Below are 18,558 nucleotides of genomic sequence, written 5' to 3'. Positions count from 1 at the left end.
CCCTTGGCTTTTCCTGTCAGTGCTACCACTCACTGTACCTGCTGAAGCCCCTAGGCTTTTCCTGTCAGTGTTACCACTCACTGTACCTGCTGAAGCCCCTTGGCTTTTCCTGTCAGTGCTACCACTCACTGTACCTGCTGAAGCCCCTTGGCTTTTCCTGTCAGTGCTGCCACTCACTGTACCTGCTGAAGCCCCTTGGTTTTTCCTGTCAGTGTTGCCACTTACTGTGCCTGCTGAAGCCCCTTGGCTTTTCCTGTCAGTGTTACCACTCACTGTACCTGCTGAAGCCCCTTGGCGTTTCCTGTCAGTTTTACCACTCACTGTACCTGCTGAAGCCCTTTGGCTTTTCCTGTCAGTGCTACCACTCACTGTACCTGCTGAAGCCCCTTGGCTTTTCCTGTCAGTGCTACCACTCACTGTACCTGCTGAAGCCCCTTGGCTTTTCCTGTCAGTGCTACCACTCACTGTACCTGCTGAAGCCCCTTGGCTTTTCCTGTCAGTGCTGCCACTCACTGTACCTGCTGAAGCCCCTTGGCTTTTCCTGTCAGTGCTACCACTCACTGTACCCGCTGAAGCCCCTTGGCTTTTCCTGTCAGTGGTACCACTCACTGTACCTGCTGAAGCCCCTTGGCTTTTCCTGTCAGTGCTGCCACTCACTGTACCTGCTGAAGCCCCTTGGCTTTTCCTGTCAGTGCTACCACTCACTGTACCTGCTGAAGCCCCTTGGCTTTTCCTGTCAGTTTTACCACTCACTGTACCTGCTGAAGCCCCTTGGCTTTTCCTGTCAGTGTTACCACTCACTGTACCTGCTGAAGCCCCTTGGCTTTTCCTGTCAGTTTTACCACTCACTGTACCTGCTGAAGCCCTTTGGCTTTTCCTGTCAGTGCTACCACTCACTGTACCTGCTGAAGCCCCTTGGCTTTTCCTGTCAATGCTACCACTCACTGTACCTGCTGAAGCCCCTTGGCTTTTCCTGTCAGTTTTACCACTCACTGTACCTGCTGAAGCCCCTTGGCTTTTCCTGTCAGTTTTACCACTCACTGTACCTGCTGAAGCCCCTTGGCTTTTCCTGTCAGTGCTGCCACTCACTGTACCTGCTGAAGCCCCTTGGCTTTTCCTGTCAGTGTTGCCACTCACTGTACCTGCTGAAGCCCCTTGGCTTTTCCTGTCAGTGTTCCCACTCACTGTACCTGCTGAAGCCCCTTGGCTTTTCCTGTCAGTTTTACCACTCACTTTACCTGCTGAAGCCCCTTGGCTTTTCCTGTCAGTTTTACCACTCACTGTGCCTGCTGAAACCCCTTGGCTTTTCCTGTCAGTGCTACCACTCACTGTACCCGCTGAAGCCCCTTGGCTTTTCCTGTCAGTGTTACCACTCACTGTACCCGCTGAAGCCCCTTGGCTTTTCCTGTCAGTGCTACCACTCACTGTACCTGCTGAAGCCCCTTGGCTTTTCCTGTCAGTGCTGCCACTCACTGTACCTGCTGAAGCCCCTTGGCTTTTCCTGTCAGTGCTGCCACTCACTGTACCTGCTGAAGCCCCTTGGCTTTTCCTGTCAGTTTTACCATTCACTGTACCTGCTGAAGCCCCTTGGCTTTTCCTGTCAGTTTTACCACTCACTGCACCTGCTGAAGCCCCTTGGCTTTTCCTGTCAGTGTTGCCACTTACTGTGCCTGCTGAAACCCCTTGGCTTTTCCTGTCAGTGCTACCACTCACTGTACCCGCTGAAGCCCCTTGGCTTTTCCTGTCAGTGTTACCACTCACTGTACCTGCTGAAGTCCCTTGGCTTTTCCTGTCAGTGTTACCACTCACTGTACCTGCTGAAGCCCCTTGGCTTTTCCTGTCAGTGTTACCACTCACTGTATCCATAAATTCATGAAAGGAGTTATTACAGTATGTCTGAACAGTTAGTGTTTTTTCTTTTAATTTGCAATATCGTTAAACCAGTTTCATCCAGGTTTAACCTTTAAAAACACCATCGAGTACAACTGACATATCAAGCTTCAACACTAAAAATATGGTATGAGAGAAATACATAAAATGTGCCTTATGTATTTAATAATGTTAAAATTTATATTGTATATCACAATGATATCTATGCAGATATTCTTTTACATTTTTTGCCTCATAAATAATATGCATAATAATATAATTTTGACAAATTATCATTGTTATGTGGAATGTACTAATATGTTCTTGGTCACAGTGTAATGAAACTTGTAACTTTTTAAAATTTATAGCTTTGCGCAGTAGGTGTTTTGAGGAGGGGTGGGGGGGGCGGGGTTACCATTCCTACCATTGCTACCATTCCCTCAACTCATCACCTCTGCAACCTACTGCCAAGACCCCCTCCATTCTACAAACAAGTAAACCAGCTTCCTTTCATTCTAACAACCTAAGCAGTTCTGTTAGCCTGCTATATGACTTTATAATCATCTTTCCGCAAACTGTGCTTGATTTGCAGAACAGTATTTCCCTTTTAAGGTTACTCATTCAAATCTGGTCATTTCATTTCCATAATTACATTGTTTCTATTCCGTTATTTTGTGTTTGTTGTTTGTGTTAAGTGTAATGTCTGTCTTATGTTAGTTGTAGTGTTAATTAGGAATAAATTCATGTCTTTTACACAACTTCAGCCTCCGTCCCTGAGTGCTCACAATAGTCCTGCCTCTATGCGATCTGGCTACTAAGCTTTGAAACCTCAAACTCGCCTGAAATATCGCAAGACTCTCTCTCATCGGCCGTGAGGGGAGCTTCGCTACCGATTATTTACATTACCTGGTGATGCGGCTCGCTGGACGAGCCTACTAACCCAGGTTACTAAGCGATACTGGTAACTAGTGAATCCCATGTAAGTCTCACATTAAGCAACTCACGGGGATTCGCCATTGAGTTTGGAGGAACCAGCCATTTGGAATAACAATTAGTTAATAAACATCATTAAATAATAAATTAAAGTTTAATTAATTTCAGAGCATATTGGTGGAGATATAAAAATTTACCTGAGCTACGAGTAATAATTCCTACACAACCCAGCGGCAAATTGAGACTGGTGTACTTTTCTCACTAACCTGGTTATCGGGTAATACACCAGGCTCAGTGGTCAATCTGCAAACGCACTACATCTACCGTGTGGACCGTGCAGCGGTGTCCGAAAAGAGAAAAGGCAGCGATGTTTGCATTTACATCAACAACAGGTGGTGTTCAGATGTTCAGATCGTCAGCAAGCACTGCACAAATGACTGAGAATTTCTGCTGCTGAAATGCAGACCTTTTTATCTACAGAGGGAGTTCACTGCTGTTTTTCATACTGACTGCTTATTGATGAAGGATGGAACTTCTTAATCTAGTATGGATGGGATTATGGAACCAAATCAAATTCTTGCAGGTTTGTTTACCCTCACATAATTAGATATTTCACACACGTTAAGATGTCCAGAAACAATGTACTTTTTACATTTTACTTCAGTGTGCATGTTGATTGGTTGTGTGTAGTCAATTGATTAGTTGTGTGTAGTCAGGGGTGTGCCCTGATTGGCTGTCCCCTCCGTAAAAAATGAACAAATTACCTATTGGCTATGTGGGCATATATAGTATACTATATATGGTAAAATGCGAGGTACCTTCATCCAGGCTCTTTATGAACTCTTCAATGGACACTTCTCTCCATTTTTGTAAGTCTTTGTATTGGAAGAAACTGACCAGTTTTTGTTGTAAATTCAGGATCTGAGGCAAATATTGTATTTTCTGTATATGGCCATGCTAAAATAAAAAGAAAATACATTCCATTGGCAAATAATTAAACCAAGTAGAAATACAAATATTAAACCATACTGTATACTGAAATTGAATCTTTCTTATAAATCTACTGTGATCCATCCCAAGCTAATTATTAATACATGTTTTGATAACCCCCAAAATAAGATATCCATGGTACCGGATAAGGAAACATGTTGTAAAGATGGCTACAGTAAAAGTTGGAGCATGATGTTTGAAGACTTCCTACAATTGGATTGTTTTCACTTTACCAAACGCATTACAAGTAATATACCTTTTTGAGAAGTTTCAGGAGGATGGGGTGGTTTTTCTTGCCATTGTCCTGTTCAACTAGATGAGTCAGGAGTTGAATGCTGAGTTTATGCTCAAATTTCCACATTTGAGGTCGAGTAAAAATGTTGGCCGTTTGGTAGTCTTCCAGCTTAGATACTTGTGGATATGTAGATATGTAAATATGTAGATATGCATCTGATAGTTTTTCATCAATATTCTGGAAGATAATGATAAACAGAAACTAAAGATCATGTAGTTACACTCCTGGTAGCAGGACAAAAAAAATAGGTATTCTATAGTGTATACATATTACTTGTTTTTCTGAGAGTATATACATTTTACATGCTTTCATTAATCAAAGCATTTTCCTAAATGCTTGTCCTATTCAGTGTTGTGTGGGGTCTGGATCCTATCTGGAGCCTACAGGTGAAAGGCAGGGAGCAGCCCCCCCACACCATTCACACTGATGGGAAATTTGATAACTCCAATGAACTTCAGCAATTTTTATACTGTGGGAGGAGAAGGACCTGGAGAAAACCCCGTGACAACATGAGGAGATCAAGCAAACACATGGAACACTGGTGGAGACATGAACCCAGGCCTCAAAGGTGTGAGGTAACAGTGCTAACCACAGCATCAGCATGCCACCCCACTTACATTAGTACCCCACTTACATTAGTACCTCACTATTACGCTTATGTATGAGCTGGAGCACAGTCAGGGGAAATGTCCCATAATTTAACAACAAACTGCTCCAGTTTAGGACAGGACCCTTTTGGGTCTCGACCAGTAATCAGGAACACAGGCCAGGTACAGAACCAGATATTCATTTGGCTACAGAGCATGATATTCAGACAGTAATCACCTATCGAGATCTTGGTCACCTGTCAGCCATATCTACTCAGGTGAACAGGGTTTAAGGTATGGGAATTGCCAGATGACCAAGGTTATAACTAGAGGGCCTGAGGTGAAGGACATCTCTACTGATGAGCATTCAACATGGATACACTGGGTCAATCCCAGCTTGTGGGCTCAATTCACAACAGGGATATGAACGTAAGTAATCACTGTATATCCAAATTATTTGTACCACAAAGAATTTCTGTGTTGTTTTCCAGAAATTGTCTTCCCATTGGCTCCTTTTGTCTCTCGTTTCTGTTAGGATACGGCTTCCAGTATCATCTGAAATAAATAAGTAAGTAAGTAAGTAAATGAATAAATAAATAGACACTTAAGATACTTTAAATTCATTACAGAGAACAACAAAACCTCCATGCATCCCTCTCTAGGATAAGCAACTGGAAGATATTTGGATAAATAAACTCAAAACTAAACTCATGTGTCTTAAAATCTACATGAAAATTTTCTGAAAGAATAAGCCATAATTTTGAGAGTTCTGTTGGTTCTTTAAAGGGAAGAAATACATTATGGTCTATTGAAAAAAGAACTAGGAATTAAGTAACAGCTCTATGGTGGTTGCATTCAAACTGGGACACTGGGGAGGACCTGGGGAACCACGGTATATACTTGTGTTTGTTCTGGATAACAGCTGTTTAATAAGGTTTCATTAGAAATTCATACTTGTAAGGAAAGAAAAAATAAAATTGTACCTTGTAAATTAGTCTCGTGCTAAATTGTGGTGCGATAATTTGTTATAATTTATACCTATTGAATGACTTTTAAAACAGTTTATGAATTTTGTAACTAAATGATTGGGGAAGAAAAAAGGCATGCATAGCTCAGGGTCTGAGCTAAACATCACCTTCATTGGTGTTCCATTGCTCTCTGGACTCATCTAACAGTGAAACAGAGGAGCGAAACAGAACCACATTTACCAGAACTGCTCTCCATGATGTACTTCAGGAAGAGGTGAACTGTCATTTCAGCCTCTTCAGCATTTTTCGCAGTGGCTTTAGCAAGCAGATCGATGTCCTTCTGGAGGTGATCAAAGAGGTGCTTCCCAACAGGCCCCTCTGGATTCTTCACAATACCTTTAACCGCCTAAATACACAAACATCAACAAAACGTCCAACTTCATTTATACAATTACATTCATTATTCATTCATCCATCCACAATTACATCCATTATTCATTCATCCATCCAGAGTGTCTGTGATCTGGGGAGGATGTCAGATACTCACAGGGCTCACACAGACACACACTGCCATTTAATTGTGAACATGTATAAATGAATAAATAAATATGTAAATGACATCTGTGGAATCTTACTTTATAACTGTATAATATTAATATTACATAAATGTAATAATAATAAAGATTATTTGAATATTACGTTATAGCCACTAGTATATTAGACTCTATTTTTATTAGCAGCAAATAATTATTACTTCATTTCTAAAAATGAGTTATTCTTGTGAAAATCTGTTCTGAGATCCAAATGGGCACAATGTAAGTAACATATATTTATTTGCAGACACAAAGGCCCAGACCAAGACATGCATGCTGCATGGAACAGCATGTCACCCCAGAGACTCACCTCGGGGTCCTCAGTAGCCCCCCACAGCAGGGACGCATGTATAAGGGCTCTTGCCAAATTGAAGGCTGCACCAGACAAACCCCTTTCGGAGTCCTCCAGTGATCTCCTTTTACTGGGATCTCCTAGGATGTGTCCCTTTTCATCCTGCTCCCTGGATTTTGGGTAAAGACACACATGTAGAGGGATAGTCAATCAACCTGCTGAATCTGCAGTTACAGAAGCTCATTATTCTTATTTGTACTTACGTAACCTCTGTGAAACCTTTCTCAGCTTTATGCTGAAGCCCACCAACAGGACTCCCACAGCGTGGACATTCGGCTACTTCATTCGGTCTCCCACACTGGAAGAAATTGAAAAAAATTATGAACTAAGAAAGCACTCTTTATATGGAATATTATAAAACTGTAAATTCAAATACAAATAAGAACATTTACTGTGGAGGAGATACACCTACATTTTCAATGAGGAATATTTCACCACAGCTGCATTCTGTATTTGTGTACACAAAAAACAAATAATATTTACATTTATACATGAATTAACATACAACTTATCAACTAATTAATCTCAGACTTACAATTACCACATAAGCACGTGACAGTCTTCTTTTTGTGTCGTAAGATGAAAAAACATTGAACTGTACTATATATATACAGTACTGGAGAACTGAAGAATGCTGTGACAAAGTAATATTACTGTAATACTTACTCCAAGCTTTTCCCCTTTTTGCCGTTTCCTCCCATTCCGCTGTATAATGCACCAGATCAGGCATCGTGGGGAGGAACCAATTCTGTCAAAATCAGAAATATCTGCATAGGAAATTACAGATCTAATGCCTGGCAAATGCAGGACTCATTCAACAATGAATACATTTAAAAATACTCCATCCAAATTATAGCCAGTTGTGCAGTGACGGTGAGCCTGGATCCTATTCCAGGAAGCACAGGACCCAAGGCAGGGGCCGCCCCGGATGGGATGCCAGTCCATCACAGGACCCAAGGCAGGGGACGCCCCGGATGGGGTGCCAGTCCATAACAGGACCCAAGGCAGGGGACGCCCCGGATGGGGTGCCAGTCCATAACAGGACCCAAGGCAGGGGACGCCCCGGATGGGGTGCCAGTCCATAACAGGACCCAAGGCAGGGGACGCCCCGGATGGGGTGCCAGTCCATCACAGGACCCAAGGCAGGGGACGCCCCGGATGGGGTGCCAGTCCATAACAGGACCCAAGGCAGGGGACGCCCCGGATGGGGTGCCAGTCCATCACAGGACCCAAGGCAGGGGACGCCCCGGATGGGGTGCCAGTCCATCACAGGACCCTAGGCAGGGGACGCCCCGGATGGGGTGCCAGTCCATCACAGGACCCAAGGCAGGGGCCGCCCCGGATGGGGTGCCAGTCCATCACAGGACCCAAGGCAGGGGACGCCCCGGATGGGATGCCAGTCCATCACAGGACCCAAGGCAGGGGACGCCCCGGATGGGATGCCAGTCCATCACAGGACCCAAGGCAGGGGACGCCCCGGATGGGATGCCAGTCCATCACAGGACCCAAGGCAGGGGACGCCCCGGATGGGGTGCCAGTCCATCACAGGACCCAAGGCAGGGGACGCCCCGGATGGGGTGCCAGTCCATCACAGGACCCAAGGCAGGGGCCGCCCCGGATGGGGTGCCAGTCCATCACAGGACCCAAGGCAGGGGACGCCCCGGATGGGATGCCAGTCCATCACAGGACCCAAGGCAGGGGACATCCCGGATGGGTTGCCAGTCCATCACAGGACCCAAGGCAGGGGACGCCCCGGATGGGGTGCCAGTCCATCACAGGACCCAAGGCAGGGGACGCCCCGGATGGGGTGCCAGTCCATCACAGGACCCAAGGCAGGGGACGCCCCGGATGGGTTGCCAGTCCATCACAGGACCCAAGGCAGGGGACGCCCCGGATGGGTTGCCAGTCCATCACAGGACCCAAGGCAGGGGACGCCCCGGATGGGGTGCCAGTCCATCACAGGACCCAAGGCAGGGGACATCCCGGATGGGTTGCCAGTCCATCACAGGACCCAAGGCAGGGGACGCCCCGGATGGGTTGCCAGTCCATCACAGGTCCATAGGTAATCACATGCTAAGGGAAGCTTACATGTACAGGCGCACCTAATGACATACCTTTGGACTGCTGGAGGAAACTATGGTAACCAGAGAATCACAAACCTGAATAATACTTTACCAACCCCCTATACACATATATATGCACATATAAATGCATGCAGACGAAAACTCATGTTCCTGGTTTTGTTGGTTGGGGAGGGGGGTATCCTACTTCACTGGTTTTGGCAGGTGTGTGGATGCATTTCCTTTCCCCAGGTTTGCTGTTGTTAACTATTTTATGAAAGGCATTCTTAAACATTCAAACTGCACGTCCCTGTCCATCTCATCTGTCTGAGGGAACTGACAGCAGAAGCCACCACCCAATATTTGCCATATTTTCCATACTTTTTGCCAAGGAATACAAAATATCACATATGTAAATGTTCAACAGTAAAACATGCATTGTGGCACAAACCTCAGTACTGCTTGGGTGGAAGCAGAGAGCTCTGAGAAGGTGCATCTCAGGCTTGGAGGACAGGTGGGCCACCAGTGCAGTATGAAGCACCAAGTGAGCCAAGCTGGAAGCATGAAGGGCCAGCTCCTCTGCCACCCCTTTCAGATGGTCCTCACTCATTCTGTCACAGATCTGCGCTGCTACCTTCCATTTCTCATCTGTTTCACGGTGCTTTTTAATCCCAGAGATCTATGAGTAAGAGAAAGAGTGTATGAGTGAGTTCTTACAGTGATTACAGTTTATTCCATCCATCCATTCTCCAGTCGCGCGGGGAGCCTATCCCAGAAGCAATCGGCACGAGGCAGGGAACAACCCAGGATGGGGGGCCAGCCCATTGCAGGGCACACTCACACACCATTCACTCACACATGCATACCTATGGGCAGTTTAGCAACTCCAATTAGCCTCAGCATGTCTTTGGAAAACCGGAGGGGGAAACCAGAGTACCCGGAGGAAACCCACAATGACATGGGGAGAACATGCAAACTCAGCACACATGTGACCCAAGCGGAGACTCAAACCCGAGTCCCAGAGGTGTGAGGCAACAGTACTAACCACTGCACCACCATGCCGCCCCCTTACAATTTATTATTGTAAAGAATACAAATATGTTGCTAATCTCACACTATTTCATGTGCATATTATAGCACATTCTGGTTTGCTTTACTTGTCATTAGCAATTCACTTGTAGCAGAGTTCTCCCCAGCAGACAGGCTCATCTTAGCCATGGCCGGTTTGGAAACCTGCCAGCTGGCCAGTCTGGGTATGGAACAGTATACAGTATCTAAGCAAACCAGAAACAGCTAATCTGCACAAATTGCTTTCCTGTGTGACGGTAGCATAGATGGTGTTAAAAAGCAACTTACCAGTGAATCATCACCATAAATATGTAGCTTTACTGCCTTCAGTGTTGTGCACAGAATGAGCGTCTCCTGGTTTTCATCAATATCCTGAAGAGAGAGAATAAGAGGAGCTACAAAACTACCCTGACTGACAAAGGAGGGGGAGATAAAGATATATCCTGTTAAAATAAAATAAAATAGCAACTATCCTCTGCATCAAGCTCAGTGTTGCCCTTTTGCACTTCAAGCTGTCCATTGGACTTCTGAGGACCCGCAAGAGAAGTGCTTTGTTAAGAACTTGGCTACTAAGGCAATTAAGAAATTTCAATATTATTAAACAGGAAAAAAGCAACACATCTAAAAATAACAGTGATGTCAATCTGAGATTTGGGTTTATGATTCATCCTACATATTACTGATTGCTAATGGCAAACGTCATGCTCATGCAGGGCTCTCGGGGGGGTAGTTTCCGCTGTCAGGTCCCCCAGACAGATGAGATGGACAGGGAATCAAATTTCAAGTTGAAAAAGGAAAAAGTTGCTATTAACATAATTCATGTAGTACTCATATAAGTTTATTACTTTAAAAAATAATTACCTTTTTCGTGTTGGAGATAGGATTTCCAAATGAGGTCTTATCATAAATTTCTCCATACACCATGAGCATTTCACAATTCACTGCATATTTCTCCTGAAGACAAAACAAGTGACAGAACACACTCAGTGTTAAAAAAATACCCTTTTTCATTATGCATAGATGCATGACAAATCACATAAACAGTAACCAAATACATAAACATCATTCAGAATAGGATAATGGCTTGTCATGCTAAATGGAAAATAGATTAAAAATGAAATCTATCCCTAATTTTCATAAATATCTTTCTCTGAAAGTAAGATATTAATCTAGTTAATGTCACAAAACCAAAATAAATTAATCCAGTATAAAAAACCTTGTCAAAAAATTCATTTCAGGGACACATTTACAAAAAAGAGACTCTCTGTGTCAAAGATTTTCTAAAAATGACTAAGGGGTCGATTTTCCCAAGCACTTGGGTCCAAAAAAGCGCATAGTCGCGCTATTTTCCTGTTGACTTAGGTGTGGGGTTTAGATGCACCTGGGTAATTTACATGCTTTGGGCAGGGAAACATGTTGCATGTAAATGACCCTTAAGCACATCCTGCCACTGACTTCAGTGCATTTTTCACTATGCGCTCTACAGGGCTGCATTAAGTCACATGCCTCTACACCAGGGGTCTCCAACTCCAGTCCTGGAGGGCCACCGTCCAGTAGGTTTTCTATCCTACCAGGCTTCTGATGAGTCACACCTGTTCCTGGTATTTGCCTGAGAGCAGGTGTGGCTTATGAGCCAGAGTATAGTTAGAGTATGGAATAGTCTTCCTGCTAGTGTAGCACAAGCTAAAACCCTGGGTTCCTTTAAATCAGAGCTAGATAAGATTTTAACAACTCTGAGCTATTAATTAAGTTCTCCCCAAACAAGCTTGATGGGCTGATTGGCCTCCTCTCGTTTGTAAATTTCTTATGTCTTATGTAAACAGCTGTGCTAAAATTAATAAGTAAGGAATAACTGACAACGGGCCGTTGAATTATTAGAAAATAATGCACACCCGAGGTGTGTGCATTATTTTTTAATAATTCAACGGTCCGGAGTCAATTATTCCGCTTATACTACGGTTGCCACACATCAAGACATCGATCAGATGATATATTTCAAGGGATTCGTCCGGTTTTTCTACTTAAATCGCTATTGTGAGTAGGATTATTTCTTCCGCATCTCATCCAACGACTCTTTTGCTAGTTCCAAAACGTCATTTTAAAGCTGGCAATGGAGGCTTCAGCCGTTGATAGCAGACTAATGCAGTTAATAATGAAGTTATTAGAAAGAGAGCGAGAGAGACAGAGACACAGAGAAAGAGAAACAGAGAGAGAGATAGCTTGTATGAATTAGGCTACCTCTGTGTGTCCCTCAACAGTGTTCTGAAGCACCGTCTCTAAACTGTAAGTCTGCTTTAAGATGCAGCGCTGTTATTACCTCGCTAGTGAGAAATGTCATGTGTAGCCTTTAAGTTGGTACACTAGGCTAACTAATACTGCTGCAGCCCAGTTGTTGAAAGTTTCATATTCACCGTAAATATAAAAATTTACTTTCGGAAAATCGTCTGTCATGTTGTTGTTTTTGTTAGTCCTGTGTGCTGTACAGGTACTGTATGCTAATTTCCGTTATTACAGTTAACTATGCGAAGTGATATGGAACTGTAATGCGGTCAAGAGAGCTGCCTGGAACTACGTTCGCCGTGCGTTTCCCTGAAAATAATTGCACACCTCAGAACGTTCGTCAGCCAATCAGATTCAAGCATTCAACGGTCCCGTAGTATAAAACACCTTCAAATATTTTACACAAGTGATTCACAGGAGAGAAAGTGTGATGTCTGCAGTTCAAATGAAATATCATTGAAATCTGACTGCTGTTCTGTGTCTTTTATACCTTTTTCTCTTTGAAGTCACTTGGTAAAACCCATCTGAAGTCTTCAGTCTGAAGAATGAGTTGAATATTCCTGGAGCCAATCAGTTTGTACAGGTTGTGAAGCAAAAACGTCTGGATCCATAAATTCCTTGGTACGACTTCCTTCAATATCTGTAGAAGATCTTGTTTGTTCAACCCATGTGAATCTGCATCTTAAAGCAAGAAAATACTTGATTTAATTAGTTCACTTTTCCATTAAACACACAGACAAAACATATATGTGACAAAACACATGTCATGACATAGGAGTTTAAGCCACCCTAGAAAATCTGATCCAGAGCTGAACTTTTTTATTACTTCAATCATGTATTCTTTCAAATGCCTTTTCAGAATGGAAACAGAGGCAACCCCTCACCCACTAAAAGGTAAGGTAATGAATAATATTGAATAGGCGCCTTGTGTTGTGATAGGAGTTCTGACCCTTGATAAAACCCATCTGATCTGTACCCCCAATGGAAGGTACAACCTGCTCTGGCCTGAGAGCCACTATCTGGATCTGGATTCCTGTTTTACTTCACTATTAATATCATATTGGTTCTGTACATCAATGCTCTGAGTTTAGAATCTTCATATGATTAATTAAAGACCCTTAATATGAGTTTATTAATTTCCCCCTTCTTTACTTTAAAGAATTCAACTGGGAATCCATCCTTTCCTGCACTGTAAAACCAGATGAATTACTTCAACTCCAATAATTCTGTCTCTGCAAAATTGCACTTTATACAATATCATAACCATTCATGAGTATGATTATATTGCACTAATTTACCAGCACCTTATTCACTGTGAATGTGTGTGTGTGTGTGTGTGTGTGTGCGTACATATTTTGTTCTTTGGATTTTATTCTAAATTTTGTGTATCTTCTGCCGCGCTCCAACCAAAATGTCATTGTACTTGTACGACGACAATAAAGCATCTTTATCTTTATCTTTAAGGGTTTGCAATTTATGAAAAATGATTCCAGGTTGGAGTAGCAGTGCTGAAGAATCACAGGCACATCAGTACACCAATCGTTGTTTATAAAAAAGTATATTCCGTCGCCCTTTGATTTGCCGGAGAGTTCCACGTCACGGTCTGCGCGTAGTTGGAAACCTGCAAGCTGCAGCGCGAAGTCCGGTATGAGTCCACACAGCCACGTCTCAGTGAAGCACAGGACGGAAGATGCGGAAAAGTCACGGTTTCTCACCACCAGTATCTACAGTTCGGCCAGTTTCTTGCACAGTGATGGGACATTGGAGAGGAATATTGCGGGGAGCGGTGTGCGGAGCCCCTGCCAGCGTAGGCGCACGAGCACACCGGCGCATTTGCTTCTCCTCCGAGATAGAAATGCCCTAAGATGCACTTTGTACTGCATTTTTTCCAAAATTCACTGCATACTATTCAAAATTCACAGTGTTGGACTTAGCAGTACCTGAGGCAACTTGCCATTCGTTATTTTTTGATGTGGATTTGACTCCGATTCCTCCTCAACAATAAGAGTCTTTAAGACTTTAAGACTTGAAATTCCTACACATTTGAAGCACTGAGTGTGCAACCATCTCAAACCCTAAGGCGCTAAACACATCAGGATGCGTGTCTGTGGACTGAGCGCAGGAGCTGCAGCCGGAAAAGCGTGACGCCAGGTGGTATCAGTAATCTCTAACACGCTTTTCTCTTTTCTCACTTACTGAGCATTGCATGCTAGGTAATGTGCAATTTTTATAATTAATATAAAATAAACAAACAGGTGAAAACACTGAAAACAGGAATGCCACTTGAGGGCATATTCTTTAAATGATATTTAATAAAGGTAAAAAGTCAGATTTACCTTTTGACACCAAACCTTCAATTACACTTGCCGCTACTGTGATGCCAAACCTTATTTTGGCTATGGTGTGCAGATCTTCATATGTCACTTCTGAAGCTGTGCGCTTAAATACATCCTGGTCAAAACAAAGGCTTTCTGTGGCCTTTGTTATCAGGGATTCTTGGGCTGAGGTGTAAATCTGATCCTATAAATCAATAAGCATTAATTAAGAAAGGAAATACTTAAGGGTGACATGCAAACAAACATATGATCGTTTGTTAATCGAGTCTTAACGAGAGTTATCATACTTTTGATTTTTTTTATATTGTTAATATTTTTATTTTTCATTAGAAATCAATTTTAGTGTTAGTGTGGATTTATTTGTTTCATTTTAAAGAGCTTTTATATTTTTAGAGAGAGTCTGAAAATTGTGTATTTTAAATTGCAGCGCTCGGCAGACCAAGGCATCGTGAGAGCAGCAGAGGACAAGGAGACTTGCTTGTCAGAGAACCTATGCTCTTTGATAGCAGTCCTTAACATGTCTACAACAGGCACCCAATGAGCACCAAGCCAAATACAAAGAGCAGAAACACGAGGTTGTCAGACGCTGAGCCATAAGGCGCACACACAGTGGGAGATTTACACAGGCTACAAACACGCGAGGATCAGACAGGGTGCACACAAGACACGGGCAAACACACACGCGACAACAGGGAAATGCAACTAACAACAGCAACAATACTAATACAACAGCGGCTATTTACACTTACACACGGGGCATTCTGGGACATGCAGCCCACCGGCAGTACAATATGTACTTTATATGTTTGATCATTAGAGAATCCTACATGAACCCAAAGTGCACAAAATATTAAAATAGTATTTGGAAGGAAAAGTGTTTGTTTAATTTCTTATTTTATTTTTGTATTGTATTTCAGTTTAAATAAGTGTTTTTTTTATAGTTTTATAGTCTCATTAATGATAAAAATCCAGGTGTTAACTAACATCCAACATCCATTCCATCCATTTTCCAAACCACTTATCCTACTGGGTTACGGGGGGTCCGGAGCTGGCCCCCCATCCTGGGTTATTCCCTGCCTCGTGCCCATTGCTTCCGGGATAGGCTCCGGACCCCCCGCGACCCAGTAGGATAAGTGGTTTGGAAAATGGATGGATGGATAGTTATAGTGTCCCCTACCTGCCTTTGTTTAGACCGCTGGTGGACACTTTGTTTTGGGAGTATTCAAATTTAGTGAGCAAAATTATAGAGATAAAAATAAGATCATAATAATAAAAGCGTTCCAGTGGCTGCACTAGAGGATCCCCTTTAAGTTACACATTGCGTGTTTACCAGCCCTCCCTAAAGGTCCACTTACTGTAAAGGGTTACTGACCTCTGTACTCCGAACAACCATGAAGTAGAATTCGTCAATATTTTTTTCATTTGATTTCACGGCCTCTTCGATAAACCGCTGCAGGTGAGGCTTCATTTGCTCCAGTCTGTGACCAATGAATAACATTGCAGGAACAAATTAAATCTAGAAATTAATTAGCATATCAGTCTCTCACTTATTCTTTTCAACTATATTAAGGAGTAAACAGCATAAAAGAAAAGTGTAAATGCACTGTGCTGTGTTTGACTGATGAAGATTTACCCGCATCTCAGAAGGATTTTCAGCACCAGCGACTGTACAGCAGGGCTCGGCTCCATGCACTCGTGAAACGGGGACAGTTCGGTCGTCCTTCTGCAAACTTTGACTAAATCAAATAAACACACAACCAAAGGAACTGGTGAAAAATCATCCATCCATCCATACGATAAATGTTTAATTCTAGTCAGTGCACCCATATTTTTAATTATAGTATATGGAGAAATGTATTGGAACACCTGGCAATTACACTTACTGGAATGTTTAAAGCATCTCATTGAAAAACTGACTGGCATCAATATGGAGCTGATCCCCCCTTTTCAGCTAAAACAGCTGCCACTCTTCTGGGAAGGTTTTTCACAACATTTTGGAGTGAGTCTGTGGCAATTTTTGCCCATTCATCCAGAAGAGCACTTGTGAGTTCAAGCAGTGATGTTGGATGTGAAGGTCTATCTCAAAGGCCTAATTCGATGGGGTTGAGGTCAGGGCTCTGTGTGGGCCAGTCAAGTTCTTCTACACCAGACTCACACAACCATGCCTTTATGGACCGTGCTTTGTGAGGCACAGTCATGCTGGAACAGAAAGGGGGCTTCCTTCCCCAAAGTGTTATCACATATTTGGAAGCATAGAATTGTCCAAAATATCTTGCTATGCTGAAGCATTAAAAATTCCCTTCACTGGAGCTAGGGGGCCCAGCCCAACCCTTTAAAAACAACCCCATACCATTATCTCTCCTCCACCAAACTGTACAGCTGGCATAATGTAGTCAGGCAGGTAACGTTCTCCTGGCATCTGCCAAACCCAGATTCAACCATCAGACTGTCAGGCAGAGAAGCGTGATTCATCGCTCCACATAACACAGTCCCAGTGCTACGGACTCCAATGCCAGTATGCTCCATTCGTTGCATGGCACTGCACTTAGTGATGTGAGGCTTGCATGCAGCTCCTCAGTAATGGAAGCCTATTCCATAAAGCTCTGAGTGCAGTTTTTCTGCTGAGGTTAATGCCAGAGGAAGTTTGGAACTCTGCAGTTATTGAGTCAACAGAGCTTTGGCAACTTTCGTTCACTATGCACCTCAGCACTCCATGACCTTCCTCTGTTACTTTACGTGGTCTGGCACTTTGTGACTAAACTTTTGTTTTTCCTAAACACTCCCCCTTTGCAATAATACCACTTACAGCTGACCACAGAATATCTAGGGGGGAAATAATTTCATGAGCTGACCTATTGCAAAGGTGGTATCCTATGACAGTATCATGCTTGAATTCACTGAGCACTTCAGAACGACCCATTATTTGACAGATGTTTGTAAGCCTGACTGCACGACTAGGTGCTTCATTTTATACACCCAGGCAATGGGTCTGAATGACAGACCAGAATTCAGTGATTGAGAGGTGTGTCCCAATACTTTTGTCAATATAGTGAATTTGATATACCCTAAGATGCAGTTACAGTACTGTGCAAAAGTCTTAGGCAGTCAAAGGAAATGTTTTAAGCTGTTTATCTGAATAGCAAGCATATATTTTCTCAGAACAAAGTGCAATTTTAACATTAGAACAGTAACAATAATTTCTATTGTTCTTCATCAAGTTATTGATGGCTAGAAAAACACCACTTTAGTTCACAAACCTCTCCTCAGGGACACCCCGGCTATTCCACGTATTTATTACATTTCACCACTAGTTCCAGTAGTCAGTCAGTTAGTTAAATAACTCAATAGCCAAACATGGTAAAATTCATGGGTGTATTGGACGGTTACAGCAAATCCTTGGCTGGATTTAGGAGAGGGTTTGAAACGGCTAAGCTATCACACTTCGGCATGTTATCATTTTACAGCAGCATGAAGATCATTTAAACATCATTTTCTTTCACTGCCCTTGATTTTTTAACAGTATTTTATTTAACAATATTAACAATTATATGCACATATGTATACTGTACACATACGACAACTTTGATGAGCACATACAAGCAAATATAAAATATTAGAATGTTACATTAAAAATGTGCAAAATTAGATGAATGTTGCATAAGAAAGTTTTTGTTTTTGGGTGGGTGATAGTAAAACATCAATTAAAGGGAGATATAGACCATATTGTTTAAAGGAAAATGTAACACTGTGCGTGTACCTTGTTGTGCTGAAGTGTTCCTTTTAACAAATTCCAACAGCATGTTAATTATTATATCAGGCATTTTATGTTTGCTGTTAACACAGCACTTCAAGAGAAATTCCACAAAGAAAGAGTTGCACTTCCTTCTGAATCTGCTGAGTTTTCCAATGGTCTCCCTGGAAGCAAAAAGGCAATATTGTGTTCATAACTGCTATAAAACCACAGAAGTCAACCTGATATTTTTAAGTATCTTTCTTGTGTTTTGTATTATTTTCAGTAATAAAAATGCATGCTTGATATATAGCATCTACCCAATATCTAGTGTTACAAAAATAACACATTTTAGTTTTATATGAGTCAGGTTGGGGTGGCATGGTGGTGCAGTGGTTAGCACTGTTGCCTCACACCTCTGGGACCCAGGTTCGAGTCTCTGCCTGGGTTATATGTGTGTGGAGTTTGCATGTTCTCCCCGTGTCGTCGTGGGGTTT

General features: G+C 42.7%; 1 protein-coding gene across 1 annotated transcript in view; it reads right to left on the bottom strand.

Moving 5' to 3' along the window:
- The window catches only part of LOC125727423 (E3 ubiquitin-protein ligase rnf213-alpha-like), a 36,082-nt gene that overhangs the window by 2,644 nt on the left and 14,880 nt on the right, over positions 1–18,558 (bottom strand). The window contains exons 12-26 of the mRNA XM_049004104.1: positions 18,089–18,246; positions 15,965–16,067; positions 15,704–15,809; positions 14,332–14,515; positions 12,486–12,676; positions 10,577–10,669; positions 10,004–10,087; positions 9,099–9,326; positions 7,254–7,335; positions 6,791–7,034; positions 6,546–6,696; positions 5,883–6,048; positions 5,138–5,229; positions 4,049–4,264; positions 3,621–3,759 (exon numbers count right to left, since the gene is read on the bottom strand). Coding sequence (XP_048860061.1) covers positions 6,976–7,034; positions 7,254–7,335; positions 9,099–9,326; positions 10,004–10,087; positions 10,577–10,669; positions 12,486–12,676; positions 14,332–14,515; positions 15,704–15,809; positions 15,965–16,067; positions 18,089–18,246 — 1,288 coding nt within the window. The 3' untranslated portion in view covers positions 3,621–3,759; positions 4,049–4,264; positions 5,138–5,229; ... (1 more) ...; positions 6,546–6,696; positions 6,791–6,975. The remainder of the gene's footprint in view (positions 1–3,620; positions 3,760–4,048; positions 4,265–5,137; positions 5,230–5,882; positions 6,049–6,545; positions 6,697–6,790; positions 7,035–7,253; positions 7,336–9,098; positions 9,327–10,003; positions 10,088–10,576; positions 10,670–12,485; positions 12,677–14,331; positions 14,516–15,703; positions 15,810–15,964; positions 16,068–18,088; positions 18,247–18,558) is intronic.

The sequence above is a fragment of the Brienomyrus brachyistius genome, unplaced genomic scaffold (assembly GCF_023856365.1).
Source record: "Brienomyrus brachyistius isolate T26 unplaced genomic scaffold, BBRACH_0.4 scaffold97, whole genome shotgun sequence".
In the NCBI taxonomy this organism is placed as follows: Eukaryota; Metazoa; Chordata; class Actinopteri; order Osteoglossiformes; family Mormyridae; genus Brienomyrus; species Brienomyrus brachyistius.
The sequence above is the reverse complement of the archived record's forward strand: the minus strand, read 5'-3'. Positions and strand labels throughout refer to the sequence as shown.